At 39.2% G+C, this 20,446-nt stretch overlaps 1 protein-coding gene across 1 annotated transcript; it reads left to right on the top strand.

The window, feature by feature from the left end:
• The first annotated feature begins 1,900 nt into the window (after nucleotides 1–1,900).
• On the top strand, nucleotides 1,901–20,373 carry SERPINE3 (serpin family E member 3). Its single transcript, XM_018909055.3, has 8 exons — nucleotides 1,901–3,004; nucleotides 5,696–5,923; nucleotides 6,565–6,762; nucleotides 11,097–11,295; nucleotides 12,345–12,445; nucleotides 14,489–14,575; nucleotides 16,528–16,611; nucleotides 18,641–20,373. The coding sequence occupies exons 1-8, from the start codon at nucleotides 2,746–2,748 to the stop codon at nucleotides 18,679–18,681; spliced, it is 1,197 nt and encodes a 398-aa protein (XP_018764600.3). The 5' UTR covers nucleotides 1,901–2,745; the 3' UTR covers nucleotides 18,682–20,373.
• Nucleotides 20,374–20,446: the final 73 nt, after the last annotated feature.

Genomic DNA, 20,446 nt, shown 5'->3' with positions numbered 1-20,446 from the left:
ATTCCTCCACAGCTTCCCTTTCCTAAAACAGTTGCAGAGAGGGAAGAACTGAAACAAACACTCCTATTTTTAAGTCTCCTTTGTGATGAGACAAGACCCAGAACAATTTTTTCCCTTTCCAACTGAAACAATGCTGTCTTACACAACATGTCTAGTTTTCAATTGTGTCTTCCATAAATACATACCCCAAATCTGAATAGCAACGTTTTTGCAAAGTGGGAATTGAATGTTATTTTTAGGCAGCAACACCTAAAACCTTCAGGGGTTCCCCAGCTTTCATTTAAATCTTTATAAATCCACAGAAGAGTATCAGGAAGGGCAAAGAGATGTCTTTTCAGGTCCAGAGCCTTTGGGAACACCACATCAAATCCAGTGTACAATCCCCACCAGTGACCAGAGCTAATTTATCTATTGACAGCTCTGAGGCTTTTGAGAAATCCCTTGGTGGCCTCTGTTTCATTCCCTCTGAATACATCTCCACTCCAGTGGAAACTGTTAATGATAACTTCAGCAGAGAGGTCCTCCTGCAGCCAAACCCCTAAGCCCAAATGTAATTTTCAGTCTGAAGATACTGCCATTGAAATCTGTGGCAAAATTACATTTCTGCCTGTTGTATGAGACTGTGACTGACCAAGCTCTTGCACTTCTCCAGTCCCTGCAGGAATGTGCTCTAAATCCCAGGATCCTGAAACAGACCCCAGTGTCTGCATCTATTCTGGCATATTCTCCAAACAGCAGAGAGAGAGGAGCAGCACAAGAACAGAATAAGAGAGGCCCAGTGCTTCATTCTCACTCGGGCTCTCATTCCATTGTGTGGCTGCTCCTTCCCTGCTAAGAGTGCAGCAGTAGCACCTGAACTATTGCTTGATTGTAATGCCCTTTTTTCCCAATGGCCAAGTGTACAACATCAAACTCTGAAGATCAATAAGCTGCAGTTGTACATTAATTTTTAAGGCAAATCTTGCTTGTCTTAGGCGGCACTGTGAAGCTGTGAGGCTGAACCTGTGAATATGATGAGCAGGATTTGATCCCATCACACGGAGGAAGCCATGAACCACTGCAACTGCTTTTAAAGCAGTCACAACCACAGCTCTTCTGCTTCTGGTCCATTCAAAGTGGCCCCTTCCTCATTTGCTCTCCTTCCAGTGCAGCACTTTGTTGTTTCTTTCCTTCTGGAAACTAAAGAGTGAAAGAAAATCTTGCTACCTCAGATAGCATTAATTAAAAAAAAAGGGAAATAAAGACATTTTAATTGCACGGGATTTCTGAATAAGGTTTCAAAGTGGGGGTAAAAAAATTAGCTGTGTGCCTGGTACACAGAGAGCCCTTTCTCTTCCCCTTTGTGGCAGAGGAATCAATGGAATTCATATAAAAGAAAGAGGGGGGTGGGAAGAGAGATAGGAGATGCCTTGCTCAGTACCAGCAGGTCACAAGCCTCATGAGGCTCGAGCAGGGCTTGAAAGGAAGTTGCTGACTCTATGTCCATGTGTACCTTTTTGTTCCTTGCCTTGGATTTGCTGGTCAGTGGCATGCTGCTTTGCCTGGCTCTCCATAGAGCTTGTAGCCTACAGGAATTTGGACAGAGTGGTACAGACATCGCCGACAGAGACTCTGATCACTGACTATCCCTTTAAATGCAGTCTCATGACTTAGTCTTTGCTCCACTACCTATTAAAGAAGGAGACAAGACCTTCATAGGCAGCTTCCCTTCAGGCACCCAGAAGGACACAGAAAGGCAAGACAATTTAACAGAGCTAACTGTGAGTAAATACGAAGCATTAGAGGTGCTCTCTAGAGCAAAGGGCATGGAGAAAGATTTGTAGGAAATCCTGAGGTGAAAGAAGGTGCAGTAATTTTTAAAATATACTTGTACACAATCTTCAAATGTGGAATTCTGTAAGGAAAGCTATTGTCTCATTTTAACATTATTCCTTTAAATATGAATCAAAGTGTCTCTTAATAGAACGTTGACCAGTGCTTGATTTCCCATAACAATCTGATGTGGTGATTTTGTGCTGCAAGCACTGAAGCCTTTTGCAAATACCACCTTTTCATTCACTGGCATAAATTTCACAGAAGGAATATCTGGGGGGGAAATTTGAAGCCAGCCTTTTGCAAACTTGGATCCAAAGCCCAGCCTGGAGCCTCCAATTAGATTTCTGCACTTCACAAGGGGTGGCCTTCCTTCTGGGAGTACTGGGTGTGACCCCCTTTCTTCTGGGGACAGAAGGGAGCTCAGCAGCATGGAGATTGAACTGAGGTGTCCCATCATGTGTGCAGGTAGCTAATTTTTAACCAAGAGATTGTATGTCTCCATGCTCTGTAATGGAATACTATCTTACATGCTACAGCATTCTGGAAAATTCAGTTCTTGTTAGTCAACAGTCATCAGCATGTCCACACATATGTCTTTTCTTTTCTTTTCTTTTCTTTTCTTTTCTTTTCTTTTCTTTTCTTTTCTTTTCTTTTCTTTTCTTTTCTTTTCTTTTCTTTTCTTTTCTTTTCTTTTCTTTTCTTTTCTTTTCTTTTCTTTTCTTTTCTTTTCTTTTCTTTTCTTTTCTTTCTGACAGTAGCTACTGAGTAGACCTGGACAATGATAACTTTAACAGTTATCATTGCTATTTCAAGTGACATCTCAACACTGATCAAAAGTTCCTCTGCCAGCTCAGCCTATTGCTTTTCTAAATATATCCATGTCATTAATTGCAGGTATTTGCTGGTGGAGACTGTTCCCAGCTCGTCTTCATGTTGCCCATTTTATTCTCTGCATTTATCCTGTCTGCTTGCTGCATAGCCAAAGGGAACTGCATCTCCTATGATGAGCTGAGAGAGCTGAAGACTGAATTTGCCATCAGTCTCTACCGGCAGGTGTCTGAAGCAGAGAACAGGACCAATCTGGTAGTGTCTCCAGCAAGTGTGGCTGTTTCTTTGGAGCTGCTGCAGTTTGGAGCTCAAGGAAATACCTTTATGGAGCTGCAAGATGCCCTAGGATACAGCATTCATGGTAATGTACTTAAAAAACCCTTACTGTCTTACTTTTTGTAATAAATTCACAGCTTTACGGAGGTGACAGGAATTGCACACATCATACTAAACTTCTGCTTTCTCTCTCACTATAAGATGTAGTTTTCTCTGTCTTTGACAGCCAGGTATTGGATGGACAAAGGAAACTCAAGGGAGTAGTTGACAAACAGGTTATTATTCCTCTTTTTTCTGAATCAGTACTTACTCTCTTACAACATGAAATACAGCCACATCTAGAAAAGCTACTTCCCTGAACAGCAGAATTACTCCAGGCTTGCCAGAGGTCCATTTTGTCCTGGTCTCCTTTATGTGCTCTGCAAAGAACTGCCAGGCAGAGAACAGTGGTTTTCTCTCCTACCCCACTAAAAAATTTTATGAAACCTGTAGAAGCTGAATTATCTTTAAGACTTTTCTAATGATACTACAACTGGCCAAAAAGATGAAAAGTTATTAGAAGGAGACTGGCAGACGAGATATACATTGACAGATGGATGGTACAATTGCATCTTTCCCTGAAAGCAGGCTAAAATGTGAAATTCACTGGGACTTTGGAAGGGATATGGGAAAGACAGATGTCTTTAAATCCAGCATTAAATCAGCTGAATTTAAGGATGCTGTTTTCATTTTAGCTCTGGATTATCCTACCATCTCAAATCACATGTCAAAAACTATTTTACATTATGGGCAGAATGTTTATGAAAAGCAGATGACTGCCTCATCTTCAAAATTTGCAGCTTACATACAATACTTATGTATAGAGATAACACTGCTATTTCTCAGCATAAAATTTACCTTCAGGGTATGAAGACTAAAACCCACAGTAATTTCATTGTCCTGTGCTGTAACCAGCCTCAGTCACCACCACCATTCTGTGCAGCATTGATATTCAACCCCAGCACAGCAGTAAGAGCTAACTCTGGCTGATCCATACAGATACAGCTGCATGTACTGACACAGGGACAGTGCATCTAAATTGTGAGCAGCTTATACACCAAAGTCTTGCCTACAGGACTCCTATTCCTGTAAATTCAATTCCTAAACAACATTAATGCATACAAGGATTATACCTTGCTTGACACTTCTGGTCATTAGGGGCTCAGTTGTTATGAAAGGACCTTGCAGAATAACATTTCAAAGTGAAATTCAGGCACAGATCTTCACAGAAAATGTAACAGAGAAGTGCAGGGGTTGTTAATGACCTGCTAGCCCTTTTATACTCTCTTCTTCCCATGGGGTACATCATGGCAGGCAGAAGTTTTATCTCCATTTTAGCTGTCTGTGGCGTAAACCACATGAGCTTTGGCTTTCAGCAATATTAATGCACGAATGTGAAAATAAAGTAGCTTGGGATCTATTGTTATTGGTATACAGTGTATTTCCAGTAATGGGGAAGGAAACCACTTCCTCAAATGGTCTACATCAAATAAATAAACTAAATGCTCAGATGAAATTTCCTATAAGATGAATTAATGCAAATTGTGTATGTATGCATATATGATAAAATTCCTTTTTTCCAGTAGATGGTTGCATTAATGTTTATGGTGGTCTGGCCTAACCAGTTATGAAGGATATGGTTAAAACCTTAGCAGGCTGAAAACATTGAAAACATTGATGGTTCATTCACTGCTCACAGAGAATCTGCTCTTAGATGCACTTGTAAACTTCTCTCAATGTTTGGGAAATTTGTTCACCTTTATTCTAGTACTAACAAAAACAATGTATAATGGGATATATCTCTAGATAGCACAGACAAAATGACATGCTTTAAAATTATTTCTCTTTACTGTTTAATTAAAGAAATTTTAAGTTGTTGTTAAAGTAAGAATTCAGACTTTGGTTAGCTAAGCGCTTTGGTGAAGTCACAAGCTTGGGATACCACTCCTCACACTCATCTCTGCTTCTAATTTACTATCTTTGACTTCTAATTTACTATCTTTGACTTCTCACATCTTCCAGAGAGATCACCAAGTGCTCCATACTAATGCAAGACACACAAGAACAATACTTTACACATCAGACCATATTTTCTTAAAAAAAAAGTTTTCTTAAAACAAGAAAAAAGCCCACTGTTTTGGATGGTATAAATAAAGGAGTCATTTATAACATATGAAGCAACTTACCAGCTCAGTTTAGCCAGGGCTCATCAGCAATACTGGGGCAGTTTGGGACACAATCCTTCAGGAAATCAAACACCTAAGGGCCAAGAGGGGCCATCAGAGAAATGCCTTTCCTGGGATAGGTGGATAACGTCAGGAGAAGGAGATAGCAGTGTTGTGGCATTGGCAGCTCAGCCAGTCATGGCCAGAGGCACTAGATCTCACTGGTGGGAACTCAGAGAGTGACCAAGAAAGAATAACTACCTTGAACTGTTAAGAACTGTGTCTGCATAGAACTGTGAGCCTGGCACGAGATCGGACACTTGACACAACCGCACTAGAGTGATTTCTACAGACACGTGAAGAGAGCTTTCCAACCCCCAGTGCAGCACTGCCCATGGCAGCAGTGCTTGACAGGAACACTCCACAAAGTCAAGGGTGCTCCAGTTGTTATGGGGCTTTAAGAGTCAGAGGACACTGAGGTCAGCATTGGAGCTGAGAGCTGCAGAGCGCTGGGGCAACCCCTGCTGTCCTCAGCCTCAGCACAATTGCAGTTTCTCTCTCTTGCCTGGCAGATCAAAGCGTGCAGGATTTCATGCACACAGTGGATGAAGCAGAGACTGACTCCAGCCAGGGCACAGTGGTCCAGCTGGGATGTTCCCTCCTTGTGGACTCGGGCGTGCAGCTCTCGCCCGACTTCGCCGAGCGCGCCGCGCGCTGGGCCAACAGCAGCCTGCTCCAAACCAACCTCACCGACCCCAACACCACCCACACACAGGAATGGATCACCACTGACCTCACAGGTACCACAGGGACCCACAGGAATGGTTGCACATAAATGAAATGTAAAATAAGAGTAATGGGAGAAATTGCATTTAACCAAGCATAAAGATTTTTGCCACGTTCCATGTTGCCCAAACCAAGGATGAAAGGCAGGAAACCTAATTCTTGTGTTAACACTCATCTGTAATGTGAAGAAAGAGCTGGAATAGGTCCGAATCTGTAAGGAGTGTTAAGCTGGTAACCACTTTGTCTTGTTCCCTTAATTTTTAAAAAGGCAATCATTTGCAGTGTTCTCAGTTTTAATTAAGAACAGCCAAATTCCCCTTGGATCTTATTCACGGCACTGAATGCTTTCATGGTGCTACAGGGGACACACAGGGGCATAAACTCAGCAGTCAGACTCTGAATTTAAAAACTCACAATGGGGAATAAAAGCACTGGCCAGCTCAATCTCAGCTCTGGGGAGAGCACAGACCAACAGGCAGCCCCAGTGAGGTGCATGTGTAAGTGGGGAGGGGAAGGTAGAGGGCGAGCAGGGCCTTGTGAGTTGTGCCTCTGGGCCTTAGGGATTGAGAGTGGTCTCAGCTTGCTTTAGTTAGTCACGTGGACCAGGGCATGTAGGATTGCATGTGTCCCCCTCCCTCTTCTCTTTTCCATGCAGATGGGGATATGCATGGGATGACACCGGAGAGTGCTGGGTCATCACTCAGCCAGGTCACCCTGGTGAGCACCCTGCACTTCAGAAGCACGTGGCAAAAAAAGTTTTCCTTCATGGATTCCCAGATGTTGCCTTTTACGACGCCAGAGGGCTCGACCCTGAAAGTGCCTACCATGCACCACACAGCTGAAGTTAACTATGGTAACTGTCCTTGATCCATATTTGATCCACTGTGCAATATGGAACAGATTTATTTCTTTTCCACAGATACCACACTAAGATGTGTTGTTTTCCCAGCTTGGAGAGTGTCTCAGAGGAAGTCCAATCAAATGAAATTTTGGTCACCCAGGTGACCAAATTGACTCCTCATAATTCCAGGCAGTCATAAAACAAGTCCTGGGTTCAAAATGGTTCCTAAAATATCTACAGTCCCTGTCCCATCCCTCACAGACCAACAGCTCCCAGTGCTCCCTAACAAATTTGTCAGCTGTAAGAAACAGTCAAAAGGCACCAATACATCATGCCAGGAGAAAGAAAGATGAGAGACTGAGGGTACTGCAATATACAAAGTCCTTTACAATAGCATGGAGCTGGTTAAATAAAGCTGGCTAGGAAGGGGCTACAGTACATCTGACCCCATTACAGAGGGGCAATTAAGACTAAAACTGCATCAAGCCCCTACCAATTTGATTTGCTGGGTAAGAAATTTCCTGGCCCCTCAGCCACATCACTGCCCCTTGAATGTGTGAGCACCAGAGGGAGCAGAGCATAACCAGGAGCACCAACACTGCAGGCCTGCAGATGTGGCACAGCCTGTCTCCAAGTCTTCAGGGAAAAACTGCAGAGCTTGAGGGACAAATTCCAGAAAAAGAAAATAAATTCTTATGTCATGTATACCAAATCAGTGGATGATCTCAGCATGGACTTAAAACAGTATAAATATAGGTCAAACATTTATTTGTATAATATATGAATACAGTGTGGGCTACTTTCAAAGGCTTGATGTATGTGGGTTGCTGACAGAAGGACTCATGCTGCAGGCTTAATTTTCTGCCATCAGGAATTATGCCAGTTAGCTACACAATCTCTTTCAAAATATAAAAAGCTCTTTTCCCTCCTACTTTAAATTTCAGAACTGCACTTGCGTAAAAACTGTCCAAATCCCAAATCTAAATTTTTTCAAGACAGATTTATATCTCTTAACATCCTGACTGATTTATGCTTTAAGTTAAATAGCTTCTCTTCAGCTTTGATATTTACTCCCAAATGTAATTGCAAGCCACCAAGTTTTCTCTCAATTTCCTAATAGCTAAGATGAAGATGCCAGGCTCTTTTAAACCATTCAAAAACCAAATGCTCCAAATTCTCCACTAGTTCTATTTTTGAACTTTTCCAATTTAAATTAATCTTTCTTGAAAATAAATGACCAGAAATGCACACAAAACTGTCAATGAGGGCATATAGATGCTTGATAAAATGCTTTCACAGTCTCTATGTTTTGATAAAAATACCTTGCACAGTGTATTGCAGAACTGGCTTAGGGTGGTTACACAAGGCTGGCCCCACCTGGGCCTTTTTCCTTTTGGTACTTTTTTTCCCAGGTAAATCAGGGGGAGGGAAATCTCCAGAGGTATATAAATTCTTTGTGTGTTTTTGACCCACCATTTGTTTCCACCACTCCAGTCTTCATGACAATCTCACTGTTTGTCTTTGATAAAAGTCTTGAGTGTTGACAATACTTTGGAAAGCTACTAGCCACCCTTTTCAACATCTTGTACCTTTGCTGATTGTAGTTTCCCCTTCAAGTGGCTGCTTGCTGCCTTTCCTTTCTGCTTCTATGTGCTACCATTTCTTGTTGTAAATAGTGGCACAGTGAAACAATGTTTTAGCCAAAACTAGATGGCTGGATCTATGCCTTTTTATCAAATTAGTTAAGAAATCAAAAAAGTTTATAGACTTGTTTGCAGTCTACATGATATTGCAATTTATTTCACTTTGTTTCTCTCTGGGACCTGATTATTCTTTTCACCAGTGTCCTAAAACTTCTCAATGACAGACCTGAAGTTTCCCAGATTGCCTTCTTTTTCTTACAAATGTACTCCTGCTCCCTAGTCATGGGGAAAAACTCAATCATCAGGCTGTTAAAAATCTTTGCTGACTCATTTGCAATTCCACATCCAAGTTCTTCTCATATTCTGGGGTGCTCATTAAGGCCCCAGATTATTAAATCATAGAAGACAGGATGCTGCTGTTGATAGTACAAGTAGAGATCTCAGGTAAAGCCAATTACCAGGAGTTCCACAGCTGAGCTACATTGTCTGACCTTATATTTGCTCCAGAGTCCTTGCAAAGCTGATGTGAAATCATTTCTTGTGCTCTTCTGACCACTTGCCAAAACACAAGGTACTCCATCCTATCATCCTAGCTAGAGCACTAGATTTTTGCACAGAAAAGGAAAGACAAAATATTTGGATTACCTTTCATCCAGGCTGAAATGTGGGAGCTCTTTGCAGCTGGAGAGACTTTTGAGCAAAGCCGAAATAGAAGGGATCGCTTAAAATTTGCTGGTTGCCAGATTTGATTGGGCCAATTCAGTCTTTGCCACTAAAAAATCCGGAAACATTTCTAACAAATCAGTTTAAAATTAATGCAAATGTCTAGCTCAGTTCAACTAAAGAGAGGACTGAGACGACTGTCCTTCATTATTAAATGATAGCAGCTGTGTCCCACCAGGATCCAAACACAGAGTGAGAAAGACAAGCTGTGTCCTGTTATCAATTGCAGCATTGACAACATTGTTTATCCTTTTAACATTGCCATGCAGAACAAACCAGCCTGGGGACAAGTAAGACTGCTCTAAGAAAATGTCAACATTACTGTTCACACACACTTCCTAAACATCACAACTATTTTACATATTCATTTTTCCAAGCAATTTGTTAAGGATGTTTGAATTCCAATCTAGCATATGTGTAATCCTTATGGGATGCTCAAAATTACTTCAAGCAATGAACATGAAATGTTCTGACTCAATAATCTAAAGTCTTTGATTTTCTTTCTAATTAATAAAAAAGGACTGTATAACTTTTGTGCAGAATGTGCTGACTTCAAAATATCAGCATGCCAACAAATTATACCACTCATGTCCAGTGCACTGCAAATATAAATCTTCCCTGCCTGCCCATTAGAAACCAGAACATCTTTTCCCAGCAAATGATTCACATGCTGGGAGCTGGTTTTAACAGAGCAATTCTCTCTCCAGATTGCAAGGCAGGAGGGCTAAGAGCCTAAAATTTAATCTAGCAGAACAATCAACACTTAATGAATCCTATCTAGTCCGTATCTGCAAAACTAAAAAACACTGTACACAAATTATTTGAGACATCCTATTGCAATGTATTTATTGCCAAATATTTAGGGATTATGAACATGAGCTGCCCATATACAGTTATTTACAACCACTGACTCAAACAGAGTGAGCATCTACTCTTGAAGATACAACAGCTACAGCTGGTGAAGGAGGTGTAGATTCAATATTTTGGATGGCCTGCAGGAAAGGCAGTAGGACTTTCACTTGTGCCTTGTACTTAAGTTGTACTTAACTCCTGGCCTGCTAACTATTGCTGAGTGTTCCTGCAATGCTACTTACCGGATTCTCAGATGAAAAAATAAGGAAGCAAAATTGTGACAGACAAATCTGTTCTATTGTATAACAGAATCCATTAGGAATGCCTGGATTAATTGTTTTTTGGGAAAATGGTACTTTTAAATGGCTGTTAAAAATTGCTATAAAACTAATTGCAAGTTTGGAAGCTCTCCAGCTTTTCTCTCTCTTTTACTTTTGAGACTACTTTTTATGACCTTCATCAGACTGTAATAAATCTCTGTGCCTAGATTTTTAAAAAATTAAAAATTTGGTGCTTAAATAAAAATAGTTAACGTTTAAATATGCATATACTAGCTCTTGTTTAATAGAACTATTTTTAATTGAAATAAGATTAAAATTGATTTTTAAAAGTAGTAAAGATGGAAACATGAGCCAAAGTAGGTTTCAATTAATCAGCTAGGACACTCCACATTTTCTTTTTGTAATTCCTATCTGTTGTAGTAAAATTTTAGTGAAAAATATGACAAAAGTGTTAGTTTATTCAAGGAACATAAGTTGTGGGAAGAGTCATCATAGCTGCTGCTATTGACTTGGTAGTTTTGGGGTTTTTGTCCCCAAACTGAGCAAGGAGGACAGCTGTTATGTGGAACAGTTATAAAATACCCATGCTCTGTTGAGGTGGTTCTGCAGGTGCTATCAGTGCATTGGCACTGCTCTGCCAAGATATTTGTGTCTCTGACACACTCAGTTCTGTTCAGGTGAGTTAACAGCAACCTGAGCTGGCTACAGGAGCCCACCAGCTGGAGACCACTCCTAACATGCCACCACAGCTGCTCTGAACTGTCTGCTGACCCCAGCATGGGTTGTGGGTTCAGGGTTGCCTTCCCACTCGAATGATGAAATAAGATCTCTCTCTGCCCACCCACAGGCCAGTTCCAGACTGCAGCTCTGGAGGCTTTCAGCGTGGTCGAGTTACCCTACCTGGGGGAGAAACTCAGCATGTTCCTAGTGCTTCCCAGCCACAAAAGAACACCTTTGTCCCAGATTGAGTCTCACCTTTCTGCCAAAACCATAACCCTCTGGGCCAACAGCTTGAAGAGAACAAAGATGGACATTTTTCTGCCTAGGTAAGCAATGTTAACACAATGGATTCACTGCTTTAGCTGTCAGAATTCCATGTGACAGTGCTGACACAGGCAGTGTGTGAGCAAAATCAAATTACATGCTTTTGGTTTCAGTATTCATCACATGATCAGAGATGCTCTAACCCTTTCTTAAACCACAAAGAGGTGAGCCAGGAATGAAAAGACTTTCTGCTCACACACTGTACTGTTTTTAAAAAAACCTACGCGTTTCAGCTGATCCTACAGCTTTTACACACAATTTGTTTGGGGTATAAATTCTTTAAGGATCTAAACCAGAGAAAAGTTGCTAGACCTTTCACACACTCATTTTTCTCTTTGTTTAAGGAAGAACAAACATATAACCTCCTAAAGACACACTATTTTGTATTTCTTAAACTTGCCATAATACTAAAAAGGCACAGGACATAGAGTTTGGCTCCCCTCCAGCAGCCATAACCATCTTTCCATGCACAAAGCAGGTTTCACTCATCCATTTTCCACTTTAGTCCGTTGTTATTTTAGCAAACACCTATGCTGGAGGTATTTTCTATCATCTACTCCAGTGAAATTGCATAGCAGGAGGAATTAGGCACAGAAGGCTTTATGTGGCTGTATCTATTGTATGGATTAGCATGGAAGGGCTTCATTACACACATCTACAACATACTCATCACGTCCTACAGAGCACTAAAAACCAGTGTGTACATTATTATTTGTTTTCTTCAAACTAATTTTTGGGAAGTATTTCCAAGAACCATTTGCTATAGCAAAAAATAATATTAGAAAGAGAACACTTCATGAAATGCAGAATTCACATGTCAAGAAGATGCAGTAGCAATCTGATTGCAACAGAGGGATTCCTTTTGTTAATGGCTTCAGGTGAAGTTGAGCTACTTTTCTGCAAATACACAATCAGACAATGCACTGGGCTCCTACAGGAAGAGATGGATGAAATGCAACGGCTTGAAATAAATTGTATCTGTTAATGCCTTTTAATTCTACAAAACTCGACAAATCCTGCATTTAAATAAAGTTTATCATATTAATTTCAGGTTCAGTATTCAAAGCCTTTTTGACCTGAAGACAGTTCTTTCTGCCATGGGAATTAGAGATGCATTTGATCCCATCACTGCTAATTTTAAAGGCATTTCAGGTAAGAGATTTGACTGAATACAAAATGATCCTTAACGCAATAGTTGTAGATTCTTACATTTGAATGCTTTGTTAGACCTGTGTCTTTTAAATTGATTGTACTTCTTTGTCTGTGAAACTCTAAAGCACAATTCACATTCAACAGCAACTGTATTTAGAGCTGTTTTGTAGGAAAGAGGAACCTGAAAAGGAGAGGTTTGGTTTTGGTCTTGAACTTAGTTTTAATCTTATAGACAAGAAAAAACTGTCAAGACAGTGTAGGCCTGGGAAAATTGTTATTTATTCAGAAATTTAGGATGCTTTAGTAAAACTTACATTCCTGTTTGTGTTTTCAAATAGTTAATTAACAGTGAGGGACGCTGATCCAACAAGTGTACAGTCCAACTTCTGACATTGCAAACAGTACTGGTTTATGTCCAGGCTATATTGTCTTGCTAATGCAGTAATCAGTAATCAAAGTTATACTTTCCCTTTGCTAAAATATTGTTGTCATGATTAAATTCTTGGGTTTGGAACACGGAAATTCTTCTGCTCCTGGGAAAATTTGTCCCCATTTAATATTAAATAAAAAATAAAGAATTCACATTATTTATTCTTTTTCTTTTGGCTCCTTCCAGCAACAAAATATTTCAACTTAGTCATTTCTGTTCACAGTAGACTTGGAAGTGGTAGCTGCCCAGCAAGCAGCTTGCATTCTTGTGCTTGTGAGTGAATAAATGAAATTGCTCCAATTCAGACAAACCTGCTTTTACAGAAAAGTTGCTTTCCTGGGATGAACCTCAGAAGGCACATTACTCATGGATTTTTTTATGCTGCTCTTAAAATTGAACATAGCAATGTTCCATTGCAATATAGATCTCAGACTGCACAGAGATGAACATTAAAATAATTTGTTACTGCTCACTGCTGCTTTGCTTATTGCAAACAAATGTTAATATATAAACTACACAACGATGTATTTTATAAAGTTAATATCTATTTAGATAAGATAAATACTTTGGGGGAATCAATTCCATAAACAATATAATTTAGCAGCTTCCCTTTGGCTTTTGGCATAAAAGATAAGGCTTGTACAAGTATTTGATCCTGCCCTGGCAGGGTTATGGAACAGGGATATGTTGAGACCCTTTTTAGTTCTAGTCTTACACCGCTATGCCACAGCAGTAGGTTTCTATGTGGTCTAAGAGTTATGTAAGACAGAGTTCACAAGGAAAATGTATCTTTTACTTAACCAATAGATAGCTGAGGAAAAAAAAAGTTACATTTTCATAGGTAAGTTTTCATTTCCTCTTCTGTATGAAGCAGAAGGATAAGCTTCAAAATATTTACTCTCAGATCACATTTAGCAAACAAATATTACTTCATTTCAGACCTGAAATAGCTTTTTCTAGACCTGAAAGCTTGTATTTTTTCCCCTCAATACTGTGTAAGATTTACCTACTTTTTAAAATTCTTCATCTCCCTAGTTTTGTCCTGCTTGATTACCTCCCAGTTTTTCTGACTAGACAAAATAAAGACAGAAATAGATAAAATTCTCTTTTAGCATTTCTTTGATTTGACCTACATGTTGGACTTGATCCTTGAATTCAGACAAGAAAGAAAAAACTTCTCAACCTTCCCTGCTTTCTGCCTTGTACAGGCAGCTGGAGAAAGATGGATTTGTAACACTCTCTTCAGTGTCTTTCTGAAATTAATTCTTTCTCAAGATTCATTTTATGTCACAGTTCCATTGTTTCTTCCTGAAGAACTTTTTTTACATTTTCCCTTCCAAGGGTGCTTCAGTTATTTCATTGCCCTCATTCTGTTAAAGTTACTACTTTCACTATGTAACCTTGCCTTCCACCACAAAGTGGAGACCTCTCAAATTAGTAAATCCCATTTAACATTCAATCCACTCTTACCATATAGTGGGAGAACAGTGAAAGGCTGACATGTGATTCTTAGATTCTGCACGAAAAAAAGGCAAAAGCATTCTGATTTTTTTAAAAAAATATGTTTGTAATGAAATACAGAAAATAACTTAATAATTTTGGGGGTTTTGCAGAGCAAGATAGTCTTTATATTTCAGAAGCTATTCACAAAGCAGAGATTGAAGTAACAGAAGATGGTACAAAGGCATCGGGAGCTACAGGTAAATCAACTATTCAGACAAACTTCTTGCTTCTGGAGCTTACCACTATAAAACCAACTACTAGTCTTTTATTTAAAACAAAACAAACAAGCATGAATTTACATGTATGCCTAACAAACTTTTTGTATTTAACACATTCCCATTTTACCTTTGTAATTGTTCATAAGAAACTTTAATTTTTGATGTCCGACTAAGGTGTAACGGCTCAAATGAAAAAAACAACTTTGCCAGTCCAGGGAAAATTCAGTTTGAGAAAATATACCACTTATTTTTTCTGCTGGTTAAATAGATATTTGCTCAGACTGTAAGAACAAAAAATGAAAAAAAGCTTAATATTTTATCTACAGCTCCTGAAGTGTTATGGGATTTAAGGATGATTTCTTTGATAGCATTAGTGGTAACGATGGGCAAGTTTTATGCAGACAAGCTTGATTCTTACATACTTTGTAGTGTGACCTTTGTGTGCAGTAGCCCCGCTAACAGATCACATCCACATGAACAGATGGGATTGGGTGAGTGGGAGACTCAGAGCAAAATCTCAGCTATGGACTCCCCAGTCAGTACATGACTCATTCACCATTAAGCACATCTCACCTTCCTGCTTCCCTGGGCTGTACCAAGGACAAATGTGCTCCACATCACAAATGCTGGTGCGTCCTTGGCTGGGGGCCAGGGCACTCTATCACTTCTCCTTGCTCCCAGGAAGGAATTCAAGAGGCATGTAGAGAGCATGACTGCATCTCACTGGGGTGCCTAACCTGTTGCACATGCCCTCACTCCAACATCCCACAGTTGCAATGCCAAAAAGAACCTGAGCACATCTGAATTGATGTATTCAGTATTCCTCAAGAAACAACCCTGAATAAGACACACGTGCACATACAGGGGCATACAGAGCACATATGGCATAACTAAGTTAACCTTTCTGCAAAGCTGTACAGTTTTAAGTTTTGTAACAGTATCAGAAGAGTAATATTTTCAATAACTTCGTGGTAAGGCCCACACAAAAGAAAAGCTTTTAGGTGACTTCAATTACACACCAAAGACTAAGAGGAAAAGACCTTGAAACCAATGGCAAAACATCCCTTAACTCCAGTCAGACCAAGCTGACAAACAGATTTTAAAAATTGCTATTACATTTATTGTTTGCTTTAAAAGCTTTGGATCTAGTCACATGATGACTTGAAGCTATGCACTTTTTTTTTTTACAATCACCAAAATAGTGTTTTCTCGAACTAGTTTTATTGTGTCTTACTTGAATTTTCAAACTAATTCAATAGTTCTAACTATTCAAAAATAATCCAGGTCTGGTGGGTTTAGTGGTGGGGTTTTTTACAATGTATTCTTAATACTGTATAGCTAAAAGGAAGAATTTATTTAAACAATATGTATTTGAGTAATTGCTGAGCCATCTAAGTCTTAAAAACTCTTTATTTAATCTAATAATTAACCCACAACTAGAGAGGAAAGACAGTCATAAACTGAGTTGAGGATACTTGAGATTTTGTTGAGAGCTCTGACAAGAAAAATTCCAGGATGACATGGGTATTTCACTGCTGCTTGTCCCCCAGTGCGATAAGGAACTACATTTGTGCCTTGCTTATCTTTTTCACCAAACAGCAGAGCTAGGAACTGGCTAACAGGTGAGACAATAGGTATGACTTCAGCAGAGTTGGGGACGTGATGACAACAAAAATTACCTTTGAGGTCCAATGCCAGGCAGATGTCCTTCAGCACTGAAATATGCACGAATCACCTGCACGTAGTCTTACAACTCATGACTTGTTAATTTTGCCAGACTGATCTCACTGTTGGATAAAATTGTTGTTTTAGTCTTAAAGCAGAGGAGCAACTCAAAAGTCAAGGTACTAACCAGAGCTTGAGGGTATTGTATGGAAGATGGAAAGAATAAAAGATACATTTTACTGATGTTTTCTTTGTTGCAATTACAGCAATGGTCTTACTGAAAAGATCTCGAACACCTATTTTCAAAGCAGACCGACCTTTCACATTTTTCCTGAGACAAGCTAATACAGGTATGCATGCTCTGCCTTCCAGGAGCAGAATCCCACACAGGCAGCACTGAAATCAATACAAATAGCATGCCATTCCTCAGTCCAGGAAACTTCAAACAACCACAGAAACAGTGGGGATTGGGGTTTTAAAGCATAGATTTTAATTTCCATAAAAAGAATATATAATAGTCATAGAAGTCTAGGAGGCCCGAATTAGCCTCTTCTTTGGACATGCAGCATGTGCTCAAAAAATTTCTATCACAATTATAGGCATCGGAGAGATCTCACAGATGCTGAACATTCCAGCATCAGAAACTGATCTCTACAGAGCAATTCAAATGGGCTAGCCCAGATGGGCTAACATCTGAAGTAGTCAAAATGGAAACCTTTCCCTATAAAGGAAATTTATCCATGCCTATAACTGATAGCAAACAGACTTCTGCCAAAAAATGTTTCTTCACAACTATTAACTCTTTTCTTGCAAATGACCTCCCCTAGACACCAAACAAAAACCGCCCAAAACCACCCCAAACAGAACTGCAGAGCATGTCTCAGAGTGAAGCACAGTGCTCCTTTAGCTTCAGTAATAGATTATAAGTCTCATTTCAGTCGTCCAATCACATTAAGTTACTCCAGAATGTCTGCCAAAATAAAACACTTTTTAACTTGTTGGCAATAATAAAGAACTGCATTATTCACCATTTAGCAGGTATTTGCTACTCTGAAGCATCAGGCCAATATCTAACAACTCTTATCATTCCTAACAATGCAGTAATTTTACACCTGAAGTATTTTCCTACAAATCATTCAAACCACCACATTTCTCTCATAACTGGGGTCTCAGCCATTTAGATTTTCAAGGAACACACAGTCATTTATAGGGTTCAGTAAAAGATTGGGGCCTAGCACAAAGACAGAAATAATTTCCCTTATCTGCTTCCAAGCAACACACACTGTTCTCCTAGTCAGTGAATACCTGTGTATGTAACATTTTGTTTTAAAAACCTATATAATGAATTTTCACCACAGTGCAAGCACCCAAAGAGAAAATTACTGCCTTGGTTGGAAAATTGTTTTAAATATGCTTTGGCAAGCATTACCAGTCAATGAATAAAAGTATTTTACTTGGCAAATGCAGAATTTTAAAATAAAAAGGCACTAATAAGCTCACCTATGAAACATGAGCCACAGACTCTTCAGGATTAAGAACAAACTAACTTCACTGAATAAAATGGTCAGTTTACAATATATACATAAATTATAAAAAGAGGAAGGAAATCAGATTGTAAAGCAGGATTTTTATGTGAAACGTAAACTACATACCTTCCAATCAACTCAAAATCAAAAATATATTTCTGTAATTCAAGCTTTTTAATGCAAAAAGTGAAAACATTCCGTCATTTCTTTTGCTCAGACTTAGTGATTCAACTTCTGAGGTATGGAAAACCTGAACAGGTAAACAAGATCTATTTTCATCCACCTGTCTAAAAGTGCTTAAAACTTCTATGCCCATAAAGTTCTTAATGAACTTTATAAAGACCAGAAGTATTCATTGCATAAATTTTCTAGTAATCACAGAAATATGTTTTCCAATACTTAAAATAGTATAGCTCTGCTCAAAATAATTGAAAAATTTTAGAGTTTTTTTAATCTGAATTTCAGGTTTAAGCACATTCCCTTTGAAGGACAGGCAAGGTAAAGTTACAAATAACCAAACAAATCCAGTCAATCTGAGGCAGTCATTTCATTCTCTTCTGCAACTAAAATATGAACACAAAGCAATGAACTTAGGTTCTGTTTTGCTCAGCGTGAGTTTCAGATTTTGTCAGGTTCCTGGTTTGGGCTACCAATTATTTGGAAAGATGTTTTTAATATAGAAACATTTAGATTATTTTGAGACAAGCACGCAATTGCAGTCAGTTTTTCCATACAAGCAGTGAACAATTCTATGATCTGCTAGCTCCATGCCTAACTTATGTATTTGAACTGTACTGCACCTAGAAAATGTGGCCCCAAACTGAAATAACATTACTATTGTTTTCATTTACAGGTTCAGTACTTTTTATAGGAAGAGTTACAAATCCATCATAAGCACTAAATGCATATAACTGACTTCTGCTCCTCTGATGAGCTGTCCTCCAATGAAATTAAAGGCTACATTGTATGTATTTATTAAACAGTTTTAAGCATATCAAGAATCATCACTGCCTTATTACATTGTAGACACTGTTGAAACTTTGAGTCTAGGAATCATCAGCACCAAAACTACAGCAAAGACAGTATCCAAATAAACATTTGCAAAAAAAAAAGGAACAGGTTTAGCTTCCTAAATGTTTAACAATATGAGCCAACAGCTTCTCTTTATCATGGCTAAAGTCAGCTTGACTGTTGCTGAGTATAGGTGATTTGAATGAAAATAACTCACAAGAAAGCTTTGTGATGTTATTTTTCAAGTACAATTTCATTTCCCTGTCCTGAAGTCCAAAGCTTAAGAATAAAACTGAAATTCAGTCTGACCTCAGACAGTTATAGCCCAGCTGATATAGAAGGTAACAAGCAAGCAGCGAAATGCTGTGAAAAGAAAATCAAGTTGAAAGGCTGTTTCAAAACTGACACAGAATCAAGAAATCATTATGGTTGGAAAATAACTCTTAGATCATAGAGTCCAACCATTAACCCAGCACTGCCATGTCCCCCACTAAACCAAGTCCCTAAACACCACACCTACATACTTTTTGAACACTTCCAGGGATGGCGATTCTACCATGAGCCAGGACAGCCTGCTCCAGACCGAGCAGGTAAGAAGCAGAACACCCACTCAGTGACAAAACAAATACTGCCAAAAAAGGCAGCAGCACTACCTCTACTGCCTTTGCAGCGTACTCAACACAGAACAGACATTCCAGAAGAACACTGAATGGGACTATGGGCATCATTAAAAAAGGGGGGTGGTTTTCAGCATCCTGACAAAAGATGGGATATGGCAAGTGTTCAGTAACTCATGGCACAAGCATCAGAAACCCAGGCCCATAAAGATTTTGGGTGGAGACAGGAAACCACTGACTCCCAAGAAAAGTATAAGAGAGGACTGTTTTATTCAGCTCCCTCTGAATCAAACAAAGCCTTGCAGATAACCCAGAGCATCCAGCACAGTTGAAAGATGTGGCCAGTAAAGCAATCAATGATATTTTGTTTCCAGGCAGCAGCATACCGTGGCTGTTCCCACACTTGTAAACCTGTAAAATCTTCTGACACAGAAAGCCTCTGTGCAGCCTTCCTCAGAGGCTACTGACCCCTGCTTTACTGCACTGTATCCCTCAATAAAACTGCAGGGTTTGTCATGGCTACAGATGTGCTTACAAAACATCACTTTGTTATGCTGGCCACCAAAAGTGCAAAGTACACAAGATATCCTACTGTAGCTGCACTTCAGCATAAGCTCTCTTTCACTCATTCTAATTAAGAGCAGAATATCCAGTGATACAAAACCATTCTTCATTCTTTAACACTGATACCAGAACACAGAAGCTCTGGAGAGGGAAGGCAAAACAAATAATTTTGATAGTAACTGTAATCAAACCTACAGAAAGATTAAAATAGAGATTTTATTGATGGAATAACAAAAGTGCTTTTCTTAAATATTTTTCAAAATACATTTATACAACTTACAATAATATATCCAAAATAACTGTATATACAAAACATTACCTTGTTTAATGTATGTGCTTTTTTTTGAAAATTACAAAGCAACTTTTTGGCAAAGTTCAACCTTAAGAGGTGATAGTTTTGAAGGTTAGAGTAAGAAAAATAGAACCTGAGGGCAAGTGACACTTATGTCCATGACAAGCAAGAAGTT

This window comes from Serinus canaria, chromosome 1 (assembly GCF_022539315.1).
Source record: "Serinus canaria isolate serCan28SL12 chromosome 1, serCan2020, whole genome shotgun sequence".
Lineage (NCBI taxonomy): Eukaryota > Metazoa > Chordata > Aves > Passeriformes > Fringillidae > Serinus > Serinus canaria.
This window is presented reverse-complemented; position numbering and strand designations above follow the sequence as displayed.